Source organism: Salvelinus alpinus, chromosome 4, assembly GCF_045679555.1.
Source record: "Salvelinus alpinus chromosome 4, SLU_Salpinus.1, whole genome shotgun sequence".
NCBI lineage: Eukaryota > Metazoa > Chordata > Actinopteri > Salmoniformes > Salmonidae > Salvelinus > Salvelinus alpinus.
Genome location: NC_092089.1, coordinates 38,698,589 through 38,726,236, shown reverse-complemented (window position 1 = coordinate 38,726,236; position 27,648 = coordinate 38,698,589). Strand labels below are relative to the sequence as shown.

General features: G+C 42.4%; 1 protein-coding gene across 1 annotated transcript in view; it reads right to left on the bottom strand.

Annotated features, from left to right (window-relative positions):
• The window catches only part of LOC139573498 (cytochrome b5 reductase 4-like), a 41,797-nt gene extending 14,665 nt beyond the window's left edge, over nucleotides 1-27,132 (bottom strand). Inside the window, exons 1-14 of the mRNA XM_071397006.1 lie at nucleotides 27,029-27,132; nucleotides 26,657-26,776; nucleotides 26,217-26,370; nucleotides 22,288-22,388; nucleotides 22,024-22,108; nucleotides 21,890-21,928; nucleotides 21,631-21,757; nucleotides 21,443-21,500; nucleotides 21,182-21,275; nucleotides 14,311-14,343; nucleotides 14,054-14,176; nucleotides 13,607-13,747; nucleotides 11,017-11,172; nucleotides 2,847-2,997 (exon numbers count right to left, since the gene is read on the bottom strand). Of these exons, the coding sequence (XP_071253107.1) occupies nucleotides 2,847-2,997; nucleotides 11,017-11,172; nucleotides 13,607-13,747; nucleotides 14,054-14,176; nucleotides 14,311-14,343; nucleotides 21,182-21,275; nucleotides 21,443-21,500; nucleotides 21,631-21,757; nucleotides 21,890-21,928; nucleotides 22,024-22,108; nucleotides 22,288-22,388; nucleotides 26,217-26,370; nucleotides 26,657-26,740 (1,346 nt within the window). The 5' untranslated portion in view covers nucleotides 26,741-26,776; nucleotides 27,029-27,132. The remainder of the gene's footprint in view (nucleotides 1-2,846; nucleotides 2,998-11,016; nucleotides 11,173-13,606; nucleotides 13,748-14,053; nucleotides 14,177-14,310; nucleotides 14,344-21,181; nucleotides 21,276-21,442; nucleotides 21,501-21,630; nucleotides 21,758-21,889; nucleotides 21,929-22,023; nucleotides 22,109-22,287; nucleotides 22,389-26,216; nucleotides 26,371-26,656; nucleotides 26,777-27,028) is intronic.
• Between the last annotated feature and the right edge of the window lie 516 nt (nucleotides 27,133-27,648).

Sequence of the window (27,648 nt, the reverse complement as noted above, 5' to 3'; positions counted from 1 at the left end):
GACAGCCTTGTCCTTCACAATGTATACACATCCTCAGAAAGAGAACAATGACAGCCTTGTCCTTCACAATGTATACACATCCTCAGAAAGAGAACAATGACAGCCTTGTCCTTCACAATGTATACACATCCTCAGAAAGAGAACAATGACAGCCTTGTCCTTCACAATGTATACACATCTTCAGAAAGAGAACAATGACAGCCTTGTCCTTCACAATGTATACACATCTTCAGAAAGAGAACAATGACAGCCTTGTCCTTCACAATGTATACACATCTTCAGAAAGAGAACAATAACAGCCTTATCCTTCACAATGTATACACATCTTCAGAAAGAGAACAATGACAGCCTTGTCCTTCACAATGTATACACATCTTCAGAAAGAGAACAATGACAGCCTTGTGCTTCACAATGTATACACATCTTCAGAAAGAGAACAATGACAGCCTTGTCCTTCACAATGTATATACATCTTCAGAAAGAGAACAATAACAGCCTTGTCCTTCACAATGTATACACATCCTCAGAAAGAGAACAATGACAGCCTTGTCCTTCACAATGTATACACATCTTCAGAAAGAGAACAATGACAGCCTTGTGCTTCACAATGTATACACATCTTCAGAAAGAGAACAATGACAGCCTTGTCCTTCACAATGTATACACATCTTCAGAAGGAGAACAATGACAGCCTTGTTCTTCACAATGTATACACATCCTCAGAAAGAGAACAATGACAGCCTTGTCCTTCACAATGTATACACATCTTCAGAAAGAGAACAATGACAGCCTTGTGCTTCACAATGTATACACATCTTCAGAAAGAGAACAATGACAGCCTTGTCCTTCACAATGTATACACATCTTCAGAAAGAGAACAATGACAGCCTTGTCCTTCACAATGTATACACATCCTCAGAAAGAAAACAATGACAGCCTTGTCCTTCACAATGTATACACATCTTCAGAAAGAGAACAACGACAGCCTTGCAATAGCACAGCAGTCAGAGTACAGCCTCCTTCAGTTTCTATTCAGTCACAAGTAGAAATGAAATACTCTGCATAACATACAGTGGGGAGAACAAGTATTTGATACACTGCCGATTTTGCAGGTTTTCCTACTTACAAAGCATGTAGAGGTCTGTAATTTTTATCATAGGTACACTTCAACTGTGGGAGACGGAATCTAAAACAAAAATCCAGAAAATCACATTGTATGATTTTTAAGTAATTAATTTGCATTTTATTGCGTGACATAAGTATTTGATACATCAGAAAAGCAGAACTTAATATTTGGTACAGAAACCTTTGTTTGCAATTACAAAGATCATACGTTTCCTGTAGTTATTGACCAGGTTTGCACACACTGCAGCAGGGATTTTGGCCTACTCCTCCATACATACCTTCTCCAGATCCTTCATGTTTCGGGGCTGTCGCTGGGCAATACGGACTTTCAGCTCCCTCCAAAGATTTTCTATTGGGTTCAGGTCTGGAGACTGGCTAGGCCACTCCAGGACCTTGAGATGCTTCTTACGGAGCCACTCCTTAGTTTCCCTGGCTGTGTGTTTCGGGTCGTTGTCATGCTGGAAGATCCAGCCACGACCCATCTTCAATGCTCTTACTGAGGGAAGGAGGTTTTTGGCCAAGATCTCGCGATACATGGCCCCATCCATCCTCCCCTCAATACGGTGCAGTCGTCCTGTCCCCTTTGCAGAAAAGCATCCCCAAAGAATTATGTTTCCACCTCCATGCTTCACGGTTGGGAGGGTGTTCTTGGGGTTGTACTCAACCTTCTTCTTCCTCCAAACACGGCGAGTGGAGTTTAGACCAAAAAGCTCTATTTTTGTCTCATCAGACCACATGACCTTCTCCCATTCCTCCTCTGGATCATCCAGATGGTCATTGGCAAACTTCAGACGGGCCTGGACATGCGCTGGCTTGAGCAGGGGGACCTTGCGTGCGCTGCAGGATTTCAATCCATGACAGCGTAGTGTGTTACTAATGGTTTTCTTTGAGACTGTGGTCCCAGCTCTCTTCATGTCATTGACCAGGTCCTGCCGTGTAGTTCTGGGCTGATCCCTCACCTTCCTTATGATCATTGATGCCCCACGAGGTGAGATCTTGCATGGAGCCCCAGACCGAGGGTGATTGACCGTCATCTTGAACATCTTCCATTTTCGAATAATTGCGCCAACAGTTGTTGCCTTCTCACCAAGCTGCTTGCCTATTGTCCTGTAGCCCATCCCAGCCTTGTGCAGGTCTACAATTTTATCCCTGATGTCCTTACACAGCTCTCTGGTCTTGGCCATTGTGGAGAGATTGGAGTCTGTTTGATTGAGTGTGTGTACAGGTGTCTTTTATACAGGTAACAAGTTCAAACAGGTGCAGTTAATACAGGTAATGAGTGGAGAACAGGAGGGCTTCTAAAAGAAAAACTAACAGGTCTGTGAGAGCCGGAATTCTTACTGGTTGGTAGGTGATCAAATACTTATGTCACGCAATAAAATGCAAATTAATTACTTAAAAATCATACAATGTGATTTTCTGGATTTTTGTTTTAGATTCCGTCTCTCACAGTTGAAGTGTACCTATGATAAAAATTACAGACCTCTACATGCTTTGTAAGTAGGAAAACCTTCAAAATCGGCAGTGTATCAAATACTTGTTCTCCCCACTGTATCTGAAAAAACAGGATCAACACTGCAGCAGTATATTTGACAGGATAGGCAGAATATTTTCCATACTGCTTATACCTTTCCAAGTCGTTCATATCTACATGAAGTGCTTAGGGGGAAGGGGCTATACTAGGGGTTGTTTCTGGGTGGAGCCATGACAGTGTATTTCACCTGAGTGAGCCCAGGTCCTGGAGGGCCAATCGGATCACTCGAGCCATGGGCGTGAACCCCGTGCCGGCTGCTAACAGGTAGAGTTGAGTGACTTCACGCAGGAGGCGGAGACTGAACGGACCATCCGGACTGCTGACAGACAGGTGGTCACCTAGGCAACCAGGGAAGAGGAGAGAAGGAAACCCATTAAGCTGAGAAACCACACAAACACAAGAATAAGCAAAAACAGATAACACATAAATGTTTTTTTTTAAAGGAGTACAAATCAGGATAGCTTTAATAATGAATACAGAACACAGTGTCTGTTCATTCCCTACCATCAGCTATCCATTTCCTCGTTCATGAGGTTCCTGTTTGTACTGTACAGCTAGTCCTTGTTATTAGGTGTTATCTAGATGTACTGTATATCAGTGAAAGGCACATGGTACCGTTGTAATGGAGAATGTTTTTCTTCTTTAACTGACTGACTGGGAAATAAACATCCTCCATCTGTCCCAATGTTGCAGCTGGGCCTGCATCGCCAGGCAACCACACACGCACACACATCACTCAACACTAGGATATATTCAGGTAATGGGGGCCAGATTAGGACAATTACATAGCCTGAAGCCATGTCACTGAGCGTAGTTAACACAGAAAGATAAAGAAACATCTATTTTCCTGTCCACTTCTGTGCAGATGAACTGGTAAGACAATTACTTTTCCAGGAAGGAGAAGGTCATGGATTTAGATTGTATTGATTCCACTGTTAAGAGGACAAGATAAAAGACAAAGGCCAGGAAATCTGATTCATTGTGGGTGGAAAGGAAAGAAGGGTTACATTCTGGCACCCTGACTATGTAGAAGGCTGGACTCTGAGAAAGGGTCGGGATGATAGATGAGATAAAACAACCTGTTTATGAGTTTTTAAATAGAAACTAATTACACCATCAATCCTGTTTGGGGGCTGAGCAATCTCTCCCCCTGTAATTGATTTATCTGAATAGTGCCTACTTCTGCTGATGTATGAATAAGAGAGGGGAGAGAGAGAGAGAGAGAGAGAGAGAGAGAGAGAGCGCGAGAGAGAGTGGTGACAAAAGGATACAGGATGAAAGATAGAAACGAGAGAAAAAGATAGGGTCTAACTAGAGCTGTGACGATTATAGAATTTTAGGTAACGATAAAATGTCTTGCAAATGACCACAGTCATTGCCATAATTGTCTTTTTTGTTGAAATTTTTTTTGAGCTTGTAATGGATCTTTGAATATTAGCTATGACATACTAAATACAACAGCATTGGTGACATCCCTATCTCAAAAACGAATGGTTTGGACTAGAGGTCGACCGATTATGATTTTTCAACGCCGATACCGATTATTGGAGGACAAAAAAAGCCGATACCGATTAATCAGACGATTTATAATTTAAAAAAAAATGTGTTTATATATATACAGTGGGGAGAACAAGTATTTGATACACTGCCGATTTTGCAGGTTTTCCTACTTACAAAGCATGTAGAGGTCTGTAATTTTTATCATAGGTACACTTCAACTGTGAGAGACGGAATCTAAAACAAAAATCCAGAAAATCACATTGTATGATTTTTAAGTAATTAATTAGCATTTTATTGCATGACATAAGTATTTGATCACCTACCAACCAGTAAGAATTCCGGCTCTCACAGACCTGTTAGTTTTTCTTTAAGAAGCCCTCCTGTTCTCCACTCATTACCTGTATTAACTGCACCTGTTTGAACTCGTTACCTGTATAAAAGACACCTGTCCACACACTCAATCAAACAGACTCCAACCTCTCCACAATGGCCAAGACCAGAGAGCTGTGTAAGGACATCAGGGATAAATTGTAGACCTGTACAAGGCTGGGATGGGCTACAGGACAATAGCCAAGCAGCTTGGTGAGAAGGCAACAACTGTTGGCACAATTATTAGAAAATGGAAGAAGTTCAAGATGACGGTCAATCACCCTCGGTCTGGGGCTCCATGCAAGATCTCACCTCGTGGGGCATCAATGATCATGAGGAAGGTGAGGGATCAGCCCAGAACTACACGGAAGGACCTGGTCAATGACCTGAAGAGAGCTGGGACCACAGTCTCAAAGAAAACCATTAGTAACACACTACGCCGTCATGGATTAAAATCCTGCAGCGCACGCAAGGTCCCCCTGCTCAAGCCAGCGCATGTCCAGGCCCGTCTGAAGTTTGCCAATGACCATCTGGATGATCCAGAGGAGGAATGGGAGAAGGTCATGTGGTCTGATGAGACAAAAATAGAGCTTTTTGCTCTAAACTCCACTCGCCGTGTTTGGAGGAATAGAAGGATGAGTACAACCCCAAGAACACCATCCCAACCGTGAAGCATGGAGGTGGAAACATCATTCTTTGGGGATGCTTTTCTGCAAAGGGGACAGGACGACTGCACCGTATTGAGGGGAGGATGGATGGGGCCATGTATCGCGAGATCTTGGCCAACAACCTCCTTCCCTCAGTAAGAGCATTGAAGATGGGTCGTGGCTGGGTCTTCCAGCATGACAACGACACGAAGCACACAGCCATGGCAACTAAGGAGTGGCTCCGTAAGAAGCATCTCAAGGTCCTGGAGTGGCCTAGCCAGTCTCCAGACCTGAACCCAATAGAAAATCTTTGGAGGGAGCTGAAAGTCCGTATTGCCCAGCGACAGCCCCGAAACCTGAAGGATCTGGAGAAGATCTGTAGGGAGGAGTGGGCCAAAATCCCTGCTGCAGTGTGTGCAAACCTAGTCAAGAACTACAGGAAACGTATGATCTCTGTAATTGCAAACAAAGGTTTCTGTACCAAATATTAAGTTCTGCTTTTCTGATGTATCAAATACTTATGTCATGCAATAAAATGCAAATTAATTACTTAAAAATCATACAATGTGATTTTCTGGATTTTTGTTTTAGATTCTGTCTCTCATAGTTGAAGTGTACCTATGATAAAAATTACAGACCTCTACATGCTTTGTAAGTAGGAAAACCTGCAAAATCGTCAGTGTATCAAATACTTGTTCTCCCCACTGTATATAATATATATCATACACACACACACATTTTTGTAATAATGACAATTGTAACAATACTGAATGAACAATGAACACTTTTATTTTAACTTAATATAATACATAAATACACACACACAGCTCTGAAGTGACAATGATACTGAAGAGTCTGCTTAGGAGACAAATACTCTCAACTGTTTGAATAAAAATGGAGTTTAAGTTACCTGTGATGAATGTTGAAAACAAAAACTGTCATTTCTATATGCAGGAAATCCTATTTTAATAATGGGCATGGTAAGAATTGACGACCAAAGTGTGAGTCATAATTCCCACGACACCTTCTAGCAAAATCTGAAAAGCGGTTCCTTCATTTATTCCATAGGATATTTTTAGATTCACTTAAAATAAGGTCTGTGTTTCGTGTGGGCTTACACCCCCTTGCCAATTTCATAACTGTGTAGATATCCATAGGACAAGGTAACTCTGATCATTATTGGCTAAATATAAGCGAAGATCATTTTTTTGTAGAGTGGATTTATGAAAATATGTTGACAAACGTTACCTTATCCTAGTGAGATTTACACGGGTATCAAAACGTCGAGGCGGTTTAAGCCTGCACGAAACACAGACCTTATTTGAAGTAGATCAAGACATTCTCTATGGAAGACATGAACGGTAAAATAACGAAGGAACCCCTTTCAAGTTCAGCCGCAAGTTATTACAGGAATTATAACGCGTCGACTATTTCTCTCTAAACCATATACCTTTGACTAATCCGGAAACTATCACCTCGAAAACAAAACGTTTATTCCGTTTCGTATTTTATCTAACGGGTGGCATCCATGAGTCTAAATATTCCTGTTACATTGCACAACCTTACATTGCACAACCTTCAATATTCCTGTTACATTGCACAATATTCCTGTTACATTGCACAACCTAGTTATGTCATAATTACGTAAAATTCTGGCAAATTAGTTCGCAAAGAGCCAGGCGGCCCAAACTGTTGCATATACCCTGACTCTGCGTGCAATGAACGCAAGAGAAATGACACAATTTCACCTGGTTAATATTGCCTGCTAACCTGGATTTCTTTTAGCTAAATATGCAGGTTTAAAAATATATACTTGTGTATTGATTTTAAGAAAGGCATTGATGTTTATGGTTAAGTACACATTGGAGCAATGACAGTCATTGATTGATTGTTTTTTATAAGATAAGTTTAATGCTAGCTAGCAATTTACCTTAGCTTACTGCATTCGCGGCACAGGCAGGCTCCTCGTGGAGTGCAATGTAATCAGTGTTAGAGCATTGGACTAGTTAACTGTAAGGTTGCAAGATTGGATCCCCCGAGCTGACAAGGTTAAAAATCTGAGGCAGAACGTTCCTAGGCCGTCATTGAAAATAAGAATGTGTTCTTAACTGACTTGCCTAGTTAAATTAAGATTAAATAAAAGGTGTAAAAAATTAATAATAATAATAATTAAAAAATATATATAATAATAAAAATCGGCAAATCAGTGTCCAAAAAAAGCTATTTCTGATTGTTATGAAAACTTGAAATCGACCCCGATTAATCGGCCATTCCGATTAATCGGTCGACCTCTAGTTTGGACCGCTTCAAACGTTTGGAAATTAAGCTTCTCCTCCTGACCGTGCCGTTCTGCTCGTAAAATGACTACCAAATGTACCCATTTCATATAAAAATACAATTATCTACTTGAATATAAAAGTTGATAATTGTCCATAATTGTTGGTTACAAGATTATACGATAATTGTGCCAGCCCTAACTAACATCTGACATTTAATACTCAAAATACATAATGAGAATAGAATTGCAAAGTGCTACTATTAATCATAAGTATATCCCTAATCACAATGCGAAGAGTATAGTCCTCCCTGTGAATGTTAACGTCATAATCATGTTATTACTAACGGTCATGTAAATGCAGTACCCTATCATAATCACAATCAACGCTTGTGTAATGCATTCTAAATACTAAATGTGGTTAAAGAGTTTTCGACACACAGGAGTCAAGAACTTCTGTCACCTAGTCTACTTGTGCACGCAGCAGGCAAACATGTAAATGACTTTATGTTAAACAAAAGGTTATCTAATCAATCCTGGTTGGAAGAAAAATAAACTTCCCTCCGGTTTCTGACGTGCTATCTTTTATTTCATGTTGTTGTTGCCAACCTTGCTCACTTCTCTGAAACATTAGTATTCCACAGCGTGGCTAAACCACCTGCAGATTGACGTACACTTGACCTCAATTCCACTTACATATGAACACACAGCACATGAACACACACAGAAACAAACGCACGCACGCACACACAAACAAAACTCACACAACCTACTCACTAACAATCATATATTTCTTTACTTTACTCGTATTATTATCTATCGGGTGCCTTTACCTTGCCTTCATGTATATATCAACCTCAAGTAGCTCGTACCTCTGTACATTGATCTGGTACTCCCTGTATATAGCTCCCCATTGATCTGGTACTCCCTGTATACAGCTCCACATTGATCTGGTACTCCCTGTATATAGCTCCCCATTATATAGCTCCCCATTGATCTGGCACTCCCTGTATATACAGTGGGGAGAACAAGTATTTGATACACTGCCGATTTTGCAGGTTTTCCTACTTACAAAGCATGTAGAGGTCTGTAATTTTTATCATAGGTACACTTTAACTGTGAGAGACGGAATCTAAAACAAAAATCCAGAAAATCACATTGTATGATTTTTAAGTAATTAATTTGCATTTTATTGCATGACATAAGTATTTGATCACCTACCAACCAGTAAGAATTCCGGCTCTCACAGACCTGTTAGTTTTTCTTTAAGAAGCCCTCCTGTTCTCCACTCATTACCTGTATTAACTGCAACTGTTTGAACTCGTTACCTGTATAAAAGACACCTGTCCACACACTCAATCAAACAGACTCCAACCTCTCCACAATGGCCAAGACCAGAGAGCTGTGTAAGGACATCAGGGATAAAATTGTAGACCTACACAAGGCTGGGATGGGCTACAGGACAATAGGCAAGCAGCTTGGTGAGAAGGCAACAACTGTTGGTGCAATTATTAGAAAATGGAAGAAGTTCAAGATGACGGTCAATCACCCTCGGTCTGGGGCTCCATGCAAGATCTCACCTCGTGGGGCATCAATGATCATGAGGAAGGTGAGGGATCAGCCCAGAACTACACGGCAGGACCTGGTCAATGACCGGAAGAGAGCTGGGACCACAGTCTCAAAGAAAACCATTAGTAACACACTACGCCGTCATGGATTAAAATCCTGCAGCGCACGCAAGGTCCCCCTGCTCAAGCCAGCGCATGTCCAGGCCCGTCTGAAGTTTGCCAATGACCATCTGGATGATCCAGAGGAGGAATGGGAGAAGGTCATGTGGTCTGATGAGACAAAAATAGAGCTTTTTGCTCTAAACTCCACTCGCCGTGTTTGGAGGAAGAAGAAGGATGAGTACAACCCCAAGAACACCATCCCAACTGTGAAGCATGGAGGTGGAAACATCATTCTTTGGGGATGCTTTTCTGCAAAGGGGACAGGACGACTCTACCGTATTGAGGGGAGGATGGATGGGGCCATGTATCGCGAGATCTTGGCCAACAACCTCGTTCCCTCAGTAAGAGCATTGAAGATGGGTCGTGGCTGGGTCTTCCAGCATGACAACGACTCGAAACAGACAGCCAGGGCAACTAAGGGGTGGCTCCGTAAGAAGCATCTCAAGGTCCTGGAGTGGCCTAGCCAGTCTCCAGACCTGAACCCAATAGAAAATCTTTGGAGGGAGCTGAAAGTCCGTATTGCCCAGCGACAGCCCCGAAACCTGAAAGATCTGGAGAAGGTCTGTATGGAGGAGTGGGCCAAAATCCCTGCTGCAGTGTGTGCAAACCTGGTCAAGAACTACAGGAAACGTATGATCTCTGTAATTGCAAACAAAGGTTTCTGTACCAAATATTAAGTTCTGCTTTTCTGATGTATCAAATACTTATGTCATGCAATAAAATGCAAATTAATTACTTAAAAATCATACAATGTGATTTTCTGGATTTTTGTTTTAGATTCCGACTCTCACAGTAGAAGTGTACCTATGATAAAAATGACAGACCTCTACGTGCTTTGTAAGTAGGAAAACCTGCAAAATCGGCAGTGTATCAAATACTTGTTCTCCCCACTGTAGCTCCCCATTGATCTGGCACTCCCTGTATATAGCTCCCCATTGATCTGGTACTCCCTGTATATAGCTCCCCATTGATCTGGCACTCCCTGTATATAGCTCCCCATTGATCTGGTACTCCCTGTATATAGCTCCCCATTGATCTGGTACTCCCTGTATATAGCTCCCCATTGATCTGGCACTCCCTGTATATAGCTCCCCATTGATCTGGTACTCCCTGTATATAGCTCCCCATTGATCTGGTACTCCCTGTATATAGCTCCCCATTATATAGCTCCCCATTGATCTGGCACTCCCTGTATATAGCTCCCCATTGATCTGGTACTCCCTGTATATAGCTCCCCATTGATCTGGTACTCCCTGTATATAGCTCCCCATTGATCTGGTACTCCCTGTATATAGCTCCCCATTGATCTGGTACTCCCTGTATATAGCTCCCCATTGATCTGGCACTCCCTGTATATAGCTCCCCATTGATCTGATACTCCCTGTATATAGCTCCGCATTGATCTGATACTCCCTGTATATAGCTCCCCATTGATCTGGTACTCCCTGTATATAGCTCCCCATTGATCTGGTACTCCCTGTATATAGCTCCACATTGGTCTGGTACTCCCTGTATATAGCTCCACATTGGTCTGGTACTCCCTGTATATAGCTCCCCATTGATCTGGTACTCCCTGTATATAGCTCCCCGTTGATCTGGTACTCCCTGTATATAGCTCCCCATTGATCTGGTACTCCCTGTATATAGCTCCCCATTGATCTGGTACTCCCTGTATATAGCTCCACATTGATCTGGTACTCCCTGTATATAGATCCATTATTGGGTATTCAATGTAAAGTCTACACCAGTTTTATTCGGTGTATGTGATAAATAACATTTGATTTGAACAACCCACTTAGCTGTAACAGTGAGGTTTACTGGGGGCCTCAGACTTACCGATGTTGAGGTTGTTTAGGTGTTGAGTCAACACTCCATCTGGGTAGACTTTGATCATGAGGAAGATGTCAGTGGCTGCAGTCCCCTGTGTGGAGTCCAGTGTAGCTGGTACCAGTGTTTCCTCGACTGGCGTGTAGGGCTTCACCACCTCACTGTCTACACATATAGCATTAACATTAGCAATGAATTACATGTGATGCTAAGGGATTAGCGGTAGCCCAGATATAGCGTTAGCCAACTGTCTACACATTTCATAAGGCTTGTTTTTCTCTGGAGGCCAGGAAGGAGCTGGTACGATGTACATTACTGGTGGTTTTAGATTTTAGTGATGTTATATATATATACTGCTCAAAAAAATAAAGGGAACACTAAAATAACACATCCTAGATCTGAATGAATGAAATATTCTTATTAAATACTTTTTTCTTTACATAGTTGAATGTGCTGACAACAAAATCACACAAAAATGATCAATGTAAATCAAATTATTTATCAACCCATGGAGGTCTGGATTTGGAGTCACACTCAAAATTAAAGTGGAAAACCACACTACAGGCTGATCCAACTTTGATGTAATGTCCTTAAAACAAGTCAAAATGAGGCTCAGTAGTGTGTGTGGCCTCCACATGCCTGTATGACCTCCCTACAATGCCTGGGCATGCTCCTGATGAGGTGGTGGATGGTCTCCTAAGGGATCTCCTCCCAGACCTGGACTAAAGCATCCGCCAACTCCTGGACAGTCTGTGGTGCAACGTGGCGTTGGTGGATGGAGCGAGACATGATGTCCCAGATGTGCTCAATTGGATTCAGGTCTGGGGAACGGGCGGGCCAGTCCATAGCATCAATGCCTTCCTCTTGCAGGAACTGCTGACACACTCCAGCCACATGAGGTCTAGCATTGTCTTGCATTAGGAGGAACCCAGGGCCAACCGCACCAGCATATGGTCTCACAAGGGGTCTGAGGATCTCATCTCGGTACCTAATGGCAGTCAGGCTACCTCTGGCGAGCACATGGAGGGCTGTGCGGCCCCCCAAAGAAATGCCACCCCACACCATGACTGACCCACCGCCAAACCGGTCATGCTGGAGGATGTTGCAGGCAGCAGAACGTTCTCCACGGCGTCTCCAGACTCTGTCACGTCTGTCACATGTGCTCAGTGTGAACCTGCTTTCATCTGTGAAGAGCACAGGGCGCCAGTGGCGAATTTGCCAATCTTGGTGTTCTCTGGCAAATGCCAAACGTCCTGCACGGTGTTGGGCTGTAAGCACAACCCCCACCTGTGGACGTCGGGCCCTCATACCACCCTCATGGAGTCTGTTTCTGACCGTTTGAGCAGACACATGCACATTTGTGGCCTGCTGGAGGTCATTTTGCAGGGCTCTGGCAGTGCTCCACCTGCTCCTCCTTGCACAAAGGCGGAGGTAGCGGTCCTGCTGCTGGGTTGTTGCCCTCCTACGGTCTCCTCCACGTCTCCTGATGTACTGGCCTGTCTCCTGGTAGCGCCTCCATGCTCTGGACACTACGCTGACAGAAACAGCAAACCTTCTTGCCACAGCTCGCATTGATGTGTCATCATGGATGAGCTGCACTACCTGAGCCACTTGTGTGGGTTGTAGACTCCGTCTCATGCTACCACTAGAGTGAAAGCACCGCCAGCATTCAAAAGTGATCAAAACATCAGCCAGGAAGCATAGAAACTGAGAAGTGGTCTGTGGTCACCACCTGCAGAACCACTCCTTTATTGGGGGTGTTTTGCTAATTGCCTACACAACAGCATGTGAAATTTATTGTCAATCAGTGTTGCTTCCTAAGTGGACAGTTTGATTTCACAGAAGTGTGATTGACTTGGAGTTACATTGTGTTGATTAAGTGTTCCCTTTATTTTTTTGAGCAGTGTATATATATATATATATATATATGCTTCAACCACTACCCTGGCTACCCTGGCTGGTCGTCATTGACCTTGCGTAGGCTTAAACACCAGTATAAACTGATTTATAAGGCCATATTGGGTAAAATGCCACGTTATCTGCTTAAAAAAAAAATCTGATCAGTAAATATATATAAACGGTCACATTCTCATTTGCTTTTAACAGTACCAAGAATTAGAATAGGTCATGGTGGAAATAGTTAAAGTTACTCAACTCAGTGGTCCTGGAATTCTCTCCTGAACATTTAAAAATTTGATAATCTAGTCATGTTGGTGGAGTTTAAACACTTGATCGACGTAAATATCATAGAAGCGTGTAATTGTCTTTAGGACAGCTGTTTTTTATTTTGTTATGACATTTGTGTTTCTTTATGTAATAGTTGTACTGTATGTGTGTCTATAGTTTTATTAAATGTTGTGTTAGTGTATCTAAGTTGTTTTGTCTGAAACGGTGTTCCCCCTGCTGCTGTTGGACCAGGTCTCGCTTGAAAAAGAGATTTTATCTCAATGAGAAAAGCATGTATAAATAAAGGTTAAATAAAATGTAAAACATGCAGCATAGCACAAGCACTAGCAATGGACCGCATGGGCTGCTATGGGATTAGCTCTAGCCTAGATGTAGCGTTAGCATTAGCATGGATCTATAGGCTAGGCTTTACCTTGGATGAGGGCCTTGAGGTAGATGTGTTTCCCAACTGGCACGTGCATGAGTGTCCCTAGAGGGAGTTGTAACCGGAACACCCAGGTGTCGTGTGTGACCTCCGTCTTAGAAACTAACATACACTCCCTGTAGAAGATCGCTGAGAGAGAGAGAGTGAATAACTAACATGTGATTTTGGTTAATAGGGGAATGTAATAAAATCAATTCAGAAGACCGATTGATAAACATCTCTTTGGATGTGTCTGAAATGGCATTCTGGCTCTTTCTTTCGTCTTTTCTCGATTCCTCACTTCCTCTCTCCTTGCCTCCTCCTCAAAACGCATTGGAGGAGAAAGTACAAGGTCCCTCCCCTCTTACATTCTCCTCCAAAGCGTTTTGAGAAGGTGAGGAGTGAGGCCGTGAGGAATCAAGGAAAGACATATTGGAAAAGAGCCCCTATTCATACCTCGATCTTTCTTCCTGAAAAGAGAATCATGGAATTCCAGTGGTTCACCAAGCTCCTCCCACTTTCCTTTGGCCGCTTTACGCATGCTGACCTGAATCTTCCCCACAGCACACACTGTGTGGACTGTACCAGCATAGCGAGAGAGCGAGAAGGAGAAAGATGGGGAGGGAGGGATCGAGGGAGGGAGTTGGTAAACGTTAACAGTTAGTCAGCTTTAGCTTAGGAAAAGACATCAGACCATAAAATGTTCTCCTTACCAGCAACGCTTCCATCTACTTCTTGGGCTAGACCTGAAAAAGAGAGACTCCTAGTGAGTTGTTTACCAGAAATGAATATAAATCAAATTCATCACCCCATTTACAGAGAGATAGAGAAGTAAAGAGAGAGAGTAAGAGAGGGACAGAGAGGGTGATAGAGAAGGAAAGAGAGAGAGTAAGAGAGGGACAGACAGAGGGTGATAGAGAAGGAAAGAGAGAGAGTAAGAGAGGGACAGACAGAGGGTGATAGAGAAGGAAAGAGAGAGAGTAAGAGAGGGACAGACAGAGGGTGATAGAGAAGGAAAGAGAGAGAGTAAGAGAGGGACAGAGAGAGGGTGATAGAGAAGGAAAGAGAGAGAGTAAGAGAGGGACAGAGAGGGTGATAGAGAAGGAAAGAGAGAGAGTAAGAGAGGGACAGACAGAGGGTGATAGAGAAGGAAAGAGAGAGAGTAAGAGAGGGATAGACAGAGGGTGATAGAGAAGGAAAGAGAGAGTAAGAGAGGGACAGACAGAGGGTGATAGAGAAGGAAAGAGAGAGAGTAAGAGAGGGACAGACAGAGGGTGATAGAGATAGACCGATAGAGGGTTTAGTGGAAATGGGCACCGTGTTTATTTCCTCTGGTTGACACAGTCAATATTTCCCTTCAACATTAATAAGCCAGTGATAAACACTGGACACTAATTGTGTCAAGTCCTCCAGGCTGGAACACAGATGGAGAAATAAGCCTTGAGAGCAATCAATAATATAATTACAGCTGATAATGGACGAGGTCTGTGATGGTCATGGAATTTTAAATGACGATAATTGGCCAGCTAAAATAACAACCGTTCGAATAGCAAACATATGAAGAATTAGAAGATAAAAAAACAGATTTTTTTTACACACATTTTCTCTTCCTCCTCTTCGCTCCTGACTGCATGCGCTGTGTAGTGCTGCGGGGGGGGGGGGGGGGGGGTCACTGCCTATGCAACCAAAGACTCATTTGTTTCAACACCTTGCTTGTTTCAGCAAGGAGCAACACCACAAAAAAAAGGGGGTATTCATCAGTTAAAGGGTAAAGGTAATTGTGCCAGCCCTAACTAGGGTACAGGATAGCGTTGTAACAAATGTAAAATATTTCTTAATGTTAAAACTGCAATATTTATTGTTTAAACAATAAGAAAAAAAATCATAAAACTATTCACATTGCAGATATGGTGCTGCGTATGACCGCCAGCGTGCAATGCAGTTAAAACTACCGCAGTCATGGCAACCCATAGACTGTAAAAGATATGGACGAAGCCATCGATGACATCACCCCATTGTTTCCTATGAGAATCCTCAGTGGCGCATTTGAAGATCAGAAAGTGTATTTTCAGGAAGTCCCCATCTTGCTTCATGGAGGACTTTTTGGAAACATTGCATGTGTAGTTAGAGCTAGTCTAAGAAGTGACGTTGCAGGCTAGCTCAGTGCTGCCTCCTCTCATTAAGTATCTCAAATTGAAGGCCGACCGAGGAACTGCAGGAACTACAGTTGAAGTCGGAAGTTTACATATGCTTAGGTTGGAGTCATTAAAATTCGTTTTTCAACCAATCCACAAATTTCTTGTTAACAAACTATAGTTTTGGCAAGTCGGTTAGGACATCTACTTTGTGCATGACACAAGTCATTTTTCCAACAATTGTTTACAGACAGATTATTTCACTGTATCACAATTCCAGTGGGTCAGAAGTTTACATACACTAAGTTGACTGTGCCTGTAAACAGCTTGGAAAATTCCAGAAAATTATGTCATGGCTTTAGAAGTTCTGATAGGCTAATTGACATCATTTGACTCAATTGGAGGTGTACCTGTGGATGTATTTCAAGGCCTACCTTCAAACTCAGTGCCTTTTTGCTTAACATCATGGGAAAATCAAAAGAAATCAGCAAAGAAAAAAAGAATTGGAGACCTCCACAAGTCTGGTTCATCCTTTGGAGCAATTTCCAAATGCCTGAAGGTACCACGTTCATCTGTACAAACAAAAGTACGCAAGTATAAACACCATGGGACCATGCAGCCGTCATACCGCTCAGGAAGGAGATGTCTCCTAGAGACGAACGTACTTTTGTGCGAAAAATCCAAATCAATCCCAGAACAACAGCAAAGGACCTTGTGAAATGAGTCCTATATCAACATAACCTGAAAGGCCGCTCAGCAAGGAAGAAGCCACTGCTCCAAAACCGCCATAAAAAAATCCAGACTACGGTTTGCAACTGCACATGGGGACAAAGATTGTACTATTTGGAGAAATGTCCTCTGGTCTGATGAAACAAAAATAGAACTGTTTGGCCATAATGACCATCGTTATGTTTGGAGGAAAAAGGGGAGGCTTGTAAGCCGAAGAACACCATCCCAACCGTGAAGCACGGGGGTGGCAGCATCATGTTGTGGGGTGCTTTGCTGCAGGAAGGACTGGTGCACTTCACAAAATAGATGGCATGATGAGGGAGAAAAAGTATGTGAATATATTGAAGCAACATCTCAAGACATCAGTCAGGAAGTTAAAGCTTGGTCACAAATGGGTCTTCCAAATGGACAATGACCCCAAGCATACTTTCAAAGTTGTGACAACATGGCTTAAGGAAAACAAAGTCAAGGTATTGGAGTGGGCATCACAAAGCCCTGACCTCAATCACATAGAAGATTTGTGGGCAGAACTGAAAAAGCGTGTGCGAGCAAGGAGGCCTACAAACCTGACTCAGTTACACCAGCTTTGTCAGGAGAAATGGGCCAAAATTCACCCAACTTATTTTGGGAAGCTTGTGGAAGGCTACCCAAAACGTTTGACCCATGTTAAACAATTTAAAGAAAATGCTACCAAATACTAATTGAGTGTATGTAAACTTCTGACCCTCTGGGAATGTGATGAAAGAAATAAAAGCTGAAATAAATCATTCTCTCTACTATTATTCTGACATTTCACATTCTTAAAATAAAGTGGTGACCCTAACTGTCCTAAGACAGGGAATTTTTACTAGGATAAAATGTCAGAAATTGTGAAAAACTGAGCTTAAATGTATTTGGCTAAGGTGTATGTAAACTTCTGACTTCAACTGTAAATGATCCTTCTAACTCGTCTGTGTGCGATTTTAAAGTAATCGGTTCAAGGACATATATCTGGTGAAATAGGATCAATTATTGGTACCATGGTCGTGTTCAGTTATTTTTTAATATAACCATGAATATTGACCAGAAAGATCGCCATTTCCCCATTCGCTATAATGGGGGATCCTGTTTTCTGGAAACAATGCCTACAATATCACGGTTGGCCTTTAACTTGAAATCCTCAATGCGAGGTGGCAGTTGTTCTCCTCTGTAGCTACCATACAGCCCTCACCATACTGCGGCACCCACTCAGCAACAATGGTAGTTCATGCCATTTTTAGGATCTTTGCTGTGTGCCTCCATGTTCTCAGTGGTCAGTACATGGGACTTCCTTTCAGGGCTGGGCGATATGGCCAAAATATCATATCACATTTTTGACGGTATGAAGGTATTTTATGTTTTTTAATAATAAAAGTTCTAAATATGCTTTAAGAGTAGCGAGTGATCCTAGGGTGGCAACACAAATTATAAGGGATTTCAATGGGGCTTTCTCCATTCTGATTGTGTTATACTATTCAATCCAACTTCAAACAAAAATAATGTTGAGCATTTTCATACCTTTCCTACACTTTTGTTATAATTTCCACACTGTGCCATGCAAGGCTGCATAATATGGTCAAAATGCACAATGCAGATAGCCCGGTTAGCCAACGTGCGGGAGCACTGGTTGGTCGGCCCAATTGAGGTAGTATGTACATTAATGTATTGTTAAAGTGACTATACATATATGATAAACAGAGAGTAGCAGCAGCGTAAAAAGAGGGTTTGGGGCTGGGGGGGCACACAACGCAAATAGTCCGGGTAGCCATTTGATTACCTGTTCAGGAGTCTTATGGCTTGGGGGTAAAAACTGTTGAGAAGCCTTTTTGTCCTAGACTTGGCACTCCGGTACCGCTTGCCATGCGGTAGCAGAGAGAACAGTCTATGACTGGGGTGGCTGGGGTCTTGACAATTTTTAGGGCCTTCCTCTGACACCGCCTGGTGTAGAGGTCCTGGAAGGCAGGCAGCTTAGCCCCAGTGATGTACTGGGCCGTACGCACTACCCTCTGTAGTGCCTTGTGGTCAGAGGACGAGCAATTTATTTTTATTTTTTTATTTATCCGTTATTTTACCAGGTAAATTGACTGAGAACACAATCTCATTTACAGCAACGACCTGGGGAATAGTTACAGGGGAGAGGAGGGGGATGAATGAGCCAATTGTAAACTGGGGATTATTAGGTGACTGTGATGGTTTGAGGGCCAGATTGGGAATTTAGCCAGGACACCAGGGTTAACACCCCTACTCTTACAATAAGTGTCATGGGATCTTTAATGACCTCAGTCAGGACACCCGTTTAACGTCCCATCCGAAAGACAGCACCCTACACAGGGCAGGGGCAATGGGGTATTGGGATATTTTTTTAGACCAGAGAAAAGAGTGCCTCCTACTGGCCCTCCAACACCATTTCCAGCAGCACCTGGTCTCCCATCCAGGGACTGACCAGGACCAACCCTGCTTGGCTTCAGAAGCAAGCCAGCAGTGGTATGCAGGGTGGTATGCTGCTGGCTCAGGTGGTATGCTGCTGGCCGAGCAATTGCCGTACCAGGCAGTGATGCAACCAGTCAGGATGCTCTCGATGTTGCAGCTGTGGAACCTTTGGAGGATCTCAGGACCCATGCCAAATCTTTTTCGTTTCCTGAGTTACCTGATGGGGGAACATGCTTTGTCATGTCCTCTTCACGAGAAACACCCTTTTCATGCCACTTCGATACATCTACGACCAGAAGTAACTTTTTCGCAGCAGGTTAGGAGAACTTACGCAGCAGATTAGGATAATTCATGCAGCAGGTTAGGAGACTGAGGTTAAGGTTAGGAAAAGGGTTAGGAAAAACACTCTCCTAACCTGCAAACCTAACCTGCAAAGAAAATCACATCTGGCCGTAGCTGTATAGAAGTGGCGTGAAAAGAGTGCGCCACAGTTGTTTTACCTAATGTAGCTAGCTAACATATTCATGCTTCACCTATTCATCTCTGAGTTAGAAGATACTGTTGCACAAACAACATGCTTATCTAGGCCTACACCAGCACTGGTACCTAGTGATGGGGAAACAAAGCTAATTCCAGTAAATGACTTCCTAGTACACTGCTTAGCGATTTCAACGCATGCCTTGGAGCTCCAGCATCAAACGTTATTTTTACTACTGGTACCAGGCTGTATAGCGTATGCTCTGACTCTTAGTAAATTGAGCAAGCTAGATAACGTTTGCAATTAGCATTAGCGGTTAACACAATTTATTTTTGTCAAAGCTTGCTAAGAAAAGACAAACTAGCAGACAGTAGTTTGCAGACAGTAAGATACACAAACTAATTGTGTAATTATAGAATGCTTGTGAAAAGCAGCATCGTTTTCACCAATATCTTGTTACATCCATCTGACCATGCAGACAGCAGAGTGAATGGCAAGAAAGTTCTCGTGACTCACGTGGTCGAGCAACTGCTCTCTCCTTGAGTGACAGGGGTCAGGGCTTGGTGTGGGAAGCGGTATGCATCAGGAGGAGAGGGAGAAAGATGACTCAAGTAGAAAACTACCAAAACTGACATTACACACGCCGGAGTTTCCAATTACATTTAACAAACCAAACATTGAAATATCGTTATAGAAGGTAAAGTAAAAATTCAAACCGTTCGTGCATCAATACCGGTATTTGGTAAAATATGGCATACCGCCCATCCCTACCTTATGTCCCACTTCTCATCAATGTGATGTTTCGTTGCAGTGATGATGGAAGACCGCGTGTTCATAGATGTCCAACAATGTATTTTGCTGCATCTGTGATAACATCTGCAAATCTGTGGACGCGACCAATAAACTTTGATTTGATGTTGTTAACGCAACGTATGAGGTGCTTGACTTTGAGAGCTCGCGTTTTGTACTTGCAGAGCAATCATTGTACAATTTCTCCATCTGGGCCATCACGGTTGTTCGATATGGCATCTTGTAGTCTGGTTCTAGATATGCCATTAGGGCATTGAAGCCGACATCCTCTACCATTGAAAATGGCTGCATATCAACTGCAATCATTTCTGTAATCAGAGCTGTGACTTTCTCACTCCGTCCCTTATCGCACTTCTTTCGTGTGAAGACTGAAGAGCCTGTCTAATGTCTGTTGTAGCCTGCGCTGCTGCTGCCAGCAACGGTTTGGGTGTCAAGGTGCATCCCTTTCAGATTGCATTGCACCTGTACTGCCACTGTAGCTCAATTCTACCTCGCAAAGTTTGCGTTTCATCACCTTCTCATTTAACTTCTCAAAGTATTGCCATACAGGACTTCGCTGCTGTCACGTCCCTGTCATTTTCCCAACTGTTAAAGTCGAAGTTCAGAGCGCTTTATATCCGTGGCAAATCATTTGAAAGATGCATATCTCCTCCTACTAACGTTACAGCATTGTTGCGTTAGGCATGTTCCCTTTATGATGATGATGATCGGGACCTGTTAGTGCTAGTTGTGATAACTGCACTGTGATTTACATTTTATGGGAGGAAATAAGAAAAATATATAATAGTAAACAGTTTTTCGGTTAACAATGCCAATTTGGTTTAAACGTTCACACCCCTAGTACAGGAAGGTTAGGGAGAAAGAGAGAGAGTATGGCTGTAATAGATGGATAAAAGAAAGGGGATTGAAAGAGGCGGCTATGACAACTCATGTCAGAAAACAGCTCCCTGGCATAGTGGACAGTCAAAGGAAGCTGCGACTTACGTTGACGCAGCATGTAGGACATTTTCCCCAGAAGAACTTCCACCCGTAGAACACCATCTTGCAGGTCAACTATGGTACAGCCAGAGCTGGGGAGCTGAGATAGGAGGGGGTAAAAGAGAGGAGAGAAAATAAGGGAGAAGAAGGAAAGAGGGGAGAGAAAAGAGGGGTGGGGGGGTGAGGTTAAAGAACAATTACTGCACGTTCTGGCTCACATTTCACTCAAATCTTGCCATTTCAAAATTGCAAAGTGGGGATGTTTACCTTCCGTTTAGTGTAAACCACAATATCGACTGTGACATCAGTTTGAAACCAGTCATACCTAAAAAAAAACAATGTACAGATACAGTATGTTCATTACCTTCTCACATCTATCTATCACACCTCACATCATCCAGTCTGTCACCATTCTCAATATCATAGCAGTTGTTCTTGTTGTTTTGTGAGCGTACCTGGGCCGGGCGTCTTTGGGTTGGGTTGGTGGCAGGGCGGCTGAGGGTTGCAGTGATGAGGAGGGTGAGGGAGGGGTGAGGAAAGCAGGAGGGAGCATGGAGGTGGGCGGAGAAGGGGGGGCTAGACCTGAGGAGAGAGAGAGACAAGAGTAAGGACTATGATTTCAGCCACACAGAATATAGAACACCCACACACAAACAGTACAGAACAATCACAGGGTTTTTAGTGCATTATTGTTATTGTTATTTTGTACATTACCATTTAAATGAGTGATGCTGTCCTTTATCACACACTGAGCTGTGGAGACGAATTAGAAAGGGTCAAAAAACATCCTGCATGAAAGAGAGAATACGGTGCATTAAAGTCCTGGGAGAGAGGGATTGTTACTGTACCTTTGAGAGCAGTGCTGGCCTTCACAGCCATCCTCCCTACCAGACACTCCTTTAACATGGACTCATAGTTCACCCACCGGTGGACCTGCTCATATGGCCACAGATTCAGGGACAAAGGCAGACAGGGAGAAAGTGAGCAAGAGAGCTTAGACACGCACGGCATCATAACACACATTATGTGCGTTAATGTTTTGAACTTGTGTGTTTTAACATGTGAACTTCCAAGGTAGTCCTTTAACTCGGGAAAGTCCAATGAGAGCTGACCTGGTCAAAAAGGTCTGTTCCGTCTATCCCAGCTGCCTTCATCAGTTCCTCTTCTCCTCCAGGGTGGAAATCCATGTAGGGGCTCACATTATAAACCATGCCTGAGACACACACAGGAAATAATAGTATTTATTCACAAAATACTCACAAAATTCACAATACATTTTTTATTGTGAATTGCTAAATAAGCAATTCACAATAAAACATGTATTAAATATCTGTATATTAGGGCTAACTCGTGTATGTGGGCCCACTCACACCGATAAATATAACAGTGAATTCAGCAAATACATTCAAAGAAATGGTTATGAATGATTAAACTATGATGGAACTATACACATTGTAATGTATGGTGTTGAGGGGGAGTTGAACGCTGTGCACAGCCTCCAATGCTTTCTATAGAAATCCTTCTCAGAACATAAAGACACATGCCCTACTCAAAGATATTATCCCAACAAACACAACATTTTCCTCCCAACATAAGGACATGGCCACGCTGTAGCCAGGTGAGTTACTGACCCTGAAAACAGACACAGTCTCAAGGAAAACACTGTGTATGAGAGGAGAAGGTATGGACACCACAGGGAACCTTCATTTGTGTATATAATCGCCAATTACTGTCTTATAGCCTACTGATATTAAATTGGTTGGCTAATGCCTTCATCACACATCCCTATGGGAGTGCTGATCAGAGTGCGATCAACAAATCTGAAAACATGAATAACAATGAGACATGATGATAATGTTATCAGCATACGGTTGTGTAATTCTACATTTCTTCTCTACAATCTAATGCTGCTGCTGGGTGCTGTTATTTGTTGTTTTAAGGACTGGTTATCAAATAAGTCATAAAAAATGATTGCTGTATGCCAAGCATATGTGAGTGTATGAGTTTGGGTAAGAGAGAGAGGTATAGGGAGGGAAGAGAGAAAGAGAGGCATACAGCGGGAGGGAGGGCGCCCCTGTTCTGCTCTGAATCAGAAGAAGTGGACAGAGTCCTAGTCACTAAAGCCTGCATAATCTTCCTTCACAGCAAATTCAATTAAGCTGTATTACTCAATGTCCTTTGACAAATGAACCCACTCCATGACTACCAATGAGTGCATTTAATCTCAATGACGCACATGTGGAAATGAGAGGATGAAATGTGTTAGATTCCTTCCGAAAGTGATTCCTCACGAAACCCAGACAAAAAAAGACCATGATTTTGGGGGTTTTCACTCTATTTAATCCATATACAGTGCTTTCGGAAATTATTCAGACACCTTGACTTTTTCCAAATTTTGTTACGTTACAGCCTTATTTTAAAATGGATTACATGTTTTTTTCCCTAATCAATCTACACACAATAACAGATAATTACAAAGCAAAAACAGGTTTGTAGAAATGTTTGCAAATGTATTACAAATACAAAACTGAAATATCACATTTACATAAGTATTCAGACCCTTTACTCAGTACTTTGTTGAAGCGCCTTGAGTCTTCTTGGGTATGACGCTACAAGCTTGGCACACCTGTATTTGGGGAGTTTCTCCCATTCTTCTCTGCAGGTTGGATTCTCAAGCTCTGTCAGGTTGAATGGGGAGCGCCGCTGCACAGCTATTTTCAGGTCTCTCCAGAGATGTTCGATCGAGTTCAAGTCCGGGCTCTGGCTGGGCTACTCAAGGACATTCAGAGACTTGTCCCGAAGCCATTCCTGCGTTGTCTTGGCTGTGTGCTTAGGGTCTTTGTCCTGTTGGAAGGTCAACCTTCGCCCCAGTCTGAAGTCCTGAGCGCTCTGGAGCAGGTTTTCCTCAAGGATCTCTCTTTGCTCCATTCATCTTTTCCTTGATCCTGACTAGTCTCCCAGTCCCTGCCGCTGAAAAACATCCCCACAGCATGATGCTGCCACCACCATGCTTCACCGTAGGGATGGTGTCAGGTTTCCTCCAGAACTCCAAAGAGTTCAATCTTGGTTTCATCAGACCAGAGAATCTTGTTTCTCATGGTCAGAGTCCTTTAGGTGCCTTTTGGCAAACACCAAGTGGCCTGTCATGTGCTTTTTACTGAGGAGTGGCTTCCGTCTGGCCACTCTACAATAATTGCCTGATTGGTGGAGTGCTGATGAGATGGTTGTCCTTCTGGAAGGTTCTCCCATCTCCACTGAGGAACTCTGGAGCTCTGTCAGAGTGACCATCAGGTTCTTGGTGAAGGAGGTGACCAAGGCCCTTCCCCCCCGATTGCTTAGTTTGGCCGGACGATCAGCTGTAGGTAGAGTCTTGGTGGTTCCAAACTTCTTCCGTTTAAGAATGATGGAGGCCACTGTGTTCTTGGGGACCTTCAATGCAGCAGACTTTTTGCGGGTACCAATCCCCAGGTCTGTGCCTCGACACAATCCTGTCTCGGAGTTCCACAGACAATTTCTTTCGACCTCATGGCTTGGTTTTGTCTCTGACATGCATTGTCAACTGTGGGACCTTATATAGACAGGTGTGTGCCTTTCCAAATCATGTCCAATCAATTGAATTTACCACAGGTTGACTCCAATCAAATTGTAGAAACATCTCAAGGATGATCAATGGAAACAGGATGCACCCGAGCTAAATTGTGAGCCTCATAGGAAAGGGTCTGAATACTTATTTAAATAAGATATCTGTTATATATTTTTTATACATTTGCAAACATTTCTTCAAACCTATTTCACTGTCATTATGAGGCATTGTGTGTAGATTGATGAGGGGAAAAAACAATGTAATCAATTTTAGAATAAGGCTGTAACGTAACAAAATGCACTGTAATAGTCCTTTGGAGGAAGGATTGTTGACAGACTTGACATTTGTATTTAAAACCATAATTGAGAAATGATTTATCAAAGTTGGCATATTATGACATTTTGTCCTAATTTAGGCCTCCTTTAAGATTAGTGGTTAATCTGTAGGTGCTACAAAACAAACATTGGTGTCATATGAAGCTATACTGCCTTCTCTGTAATATGAGTAGTATTTTTATTTCAATAACTTTTTCTTTACATTAACTTATGAATATTGAAAAATATAAACATGATATTGAAATTGGCAAATGTTTTAATATATGGTTGAACATAATATACTCTACAGGCTTAGCTAAGTTCAAGAGTGGGATCTCTGCTACAATTTTTAAGCATTAACAAAAGAGTGAATGTGAAAATTGATTAAAAATTGTGATTTGCAGGATGTGCAATGATACAAGTAAAAGGAGGGCTGTGATTGGTTACAATGCTGAACTATGGCAAAAAAAATTGTTTTAAAGGGCCATAACTTTAAAACTAGCAGAGATCCCAGTCTGGAACTTTGATATGCCTGTAGAGTATATAATGTTGAACAATATATTGCATTTTCAAACATATTTTCTATATTCATGTTGTATGATTAAATAATAATTAATATAAGACATTTTTTTGACATTTTTGCTTTGCATTGCAGCATCGACAGGTTAAACATTATTGGCTATTAAAGGAGGCCTGGGCAAGGCAAAATGTAATAAATATGCCACCTTTGATTAACTATTTCTCAATCATGCTTTTAGATACAAATATCAAATACAATCTTTCCTTGAAAGGACTATTCTATGGATTACATTTCGTAGAAATCCCCCAAATCATGGCATTTGTTTTGTCTGGGTTTCGTGAGGAATCACTCAATTAGGACTACGGAAGGTGGAGAGAAAAATTGTGTACAGATAGTATGCGGCTACTGTGTGTGTGTGTGTATGTGTACTTTTCACATTTATTTTCCTGAACAATTTAAGTAATACCCCAGTTTCTCCAACTCTAGCCCCGGAGAGGCATTGAGCTCTTGATTAGTTAAATCTAGTGTGTTACTACTGGGCTTAAACAAAAACCTGCAAAACGCCAGGACCAGTGTTGTGTGTGTGTGTGTGTGTGTGTAAAGTATTGGGCTAGCTTGTGTAACCTCGTATGCAGGTCCAACAGTCGTCCCGTGTGCTGTGTTTTTGCAGCTCCTCCTCTGTGACGTCTATGAGTCTACCTCTCAGCCCTGTCAGGTCCCGGCCACTCTTAGCCACACGGATCCAGTCCATCAGACTGTGGCCAGGCTTCAATGCTACCTGAAACAACATGGAAGAATACCCCTCCCAGTCAGAAAAGGTGGTATCATGATAACACAGCCTTACACTTCAGTAAAGAGTAAAGTGGTGTGGCATGATGTCAATCAATTTAAGGTTGACTTTGTAGACAGGGTCTTCTAACTCAATATAAAATTGGACTACAGCACAGAACATTCACATAGTAGGACCACAATAGTCTAGCCCATTGATGGAACATCAACATTATGTATGATATAAAGGCATGACTCTCACACAACAATCATGTCGTCAACTACCGGTACAGTACCTTGTTCCTGCCGGACTGACCGGCTGGAGCAACACGCTGCTGAGAGCTGGCTGCAGGGAACGACTGGGATGGGACGTTCAGCATCGCGACTTCGAATGCAGGCCAAATTCTGAAGGAATCCTGTATAAGACGGGCCTTCGATTAACACGACAATAAAGGACAAACTCTTGGGGTTGTGAACCACTGAGAAATTATGTTTCCGTTGTGTCACAAGAAACACATTTCCCTGAAGTGACACTAGTTGAGTAATTTAGCTGACTGGCTAGCACCCCGGAAAAGCAATTTCACAACAAAACGCCCAAATATGTCCATAATATCAGACATATGAAATAACCGGTGAGATGGATCTCGACCGAACAAAATGACACTTACAATTCATTGTTCGTACAAAAATATTTGACTATGTAAACAACACCTATTTGGCGTTGTCACTGTTAAAAACTACATTCCCGCGGTAGCTGCAGATGATGTCGCAATATGATGATGAAATGGTCAAACCACTTAAAGTAAAACTGTATCCAAAATACCTAGAGCGCCATCTAGTGTAAAGATACATCTCAACAGTCGCCCTGATACAGTACAAAGCGCCCCGAAAAATTCAGAAAACGATGTAAATAAATGTAAAATAGGACTCATATTTATGTTTTTATAGCGTATTTTTTGGGCAATATAAATATGAGTATTTGGAAATGCTAAATGATAACTTAGAACACATAGCCTACCTGGTATGAAACCAGAGAAAAAAATTGTCACAATAGAAACATATTTCGCTCTTCCTCCATCTCTCTCCCTCCTCCTCCGAATCTTCGTTGGAGTGATTTCACTTCCCAATATGTTAATAATTGCCATAGGCCTACAGTTATTTTGTCACGATTCAGAAATATGATTATCCAATGTATCACATGAGCCTTGTACGTACAATAGCCTATTGCAAAACGATATAAAAAGACGGCTTGAGTTTATTTACATGACCAACCAGCGTCAGTGCAGGG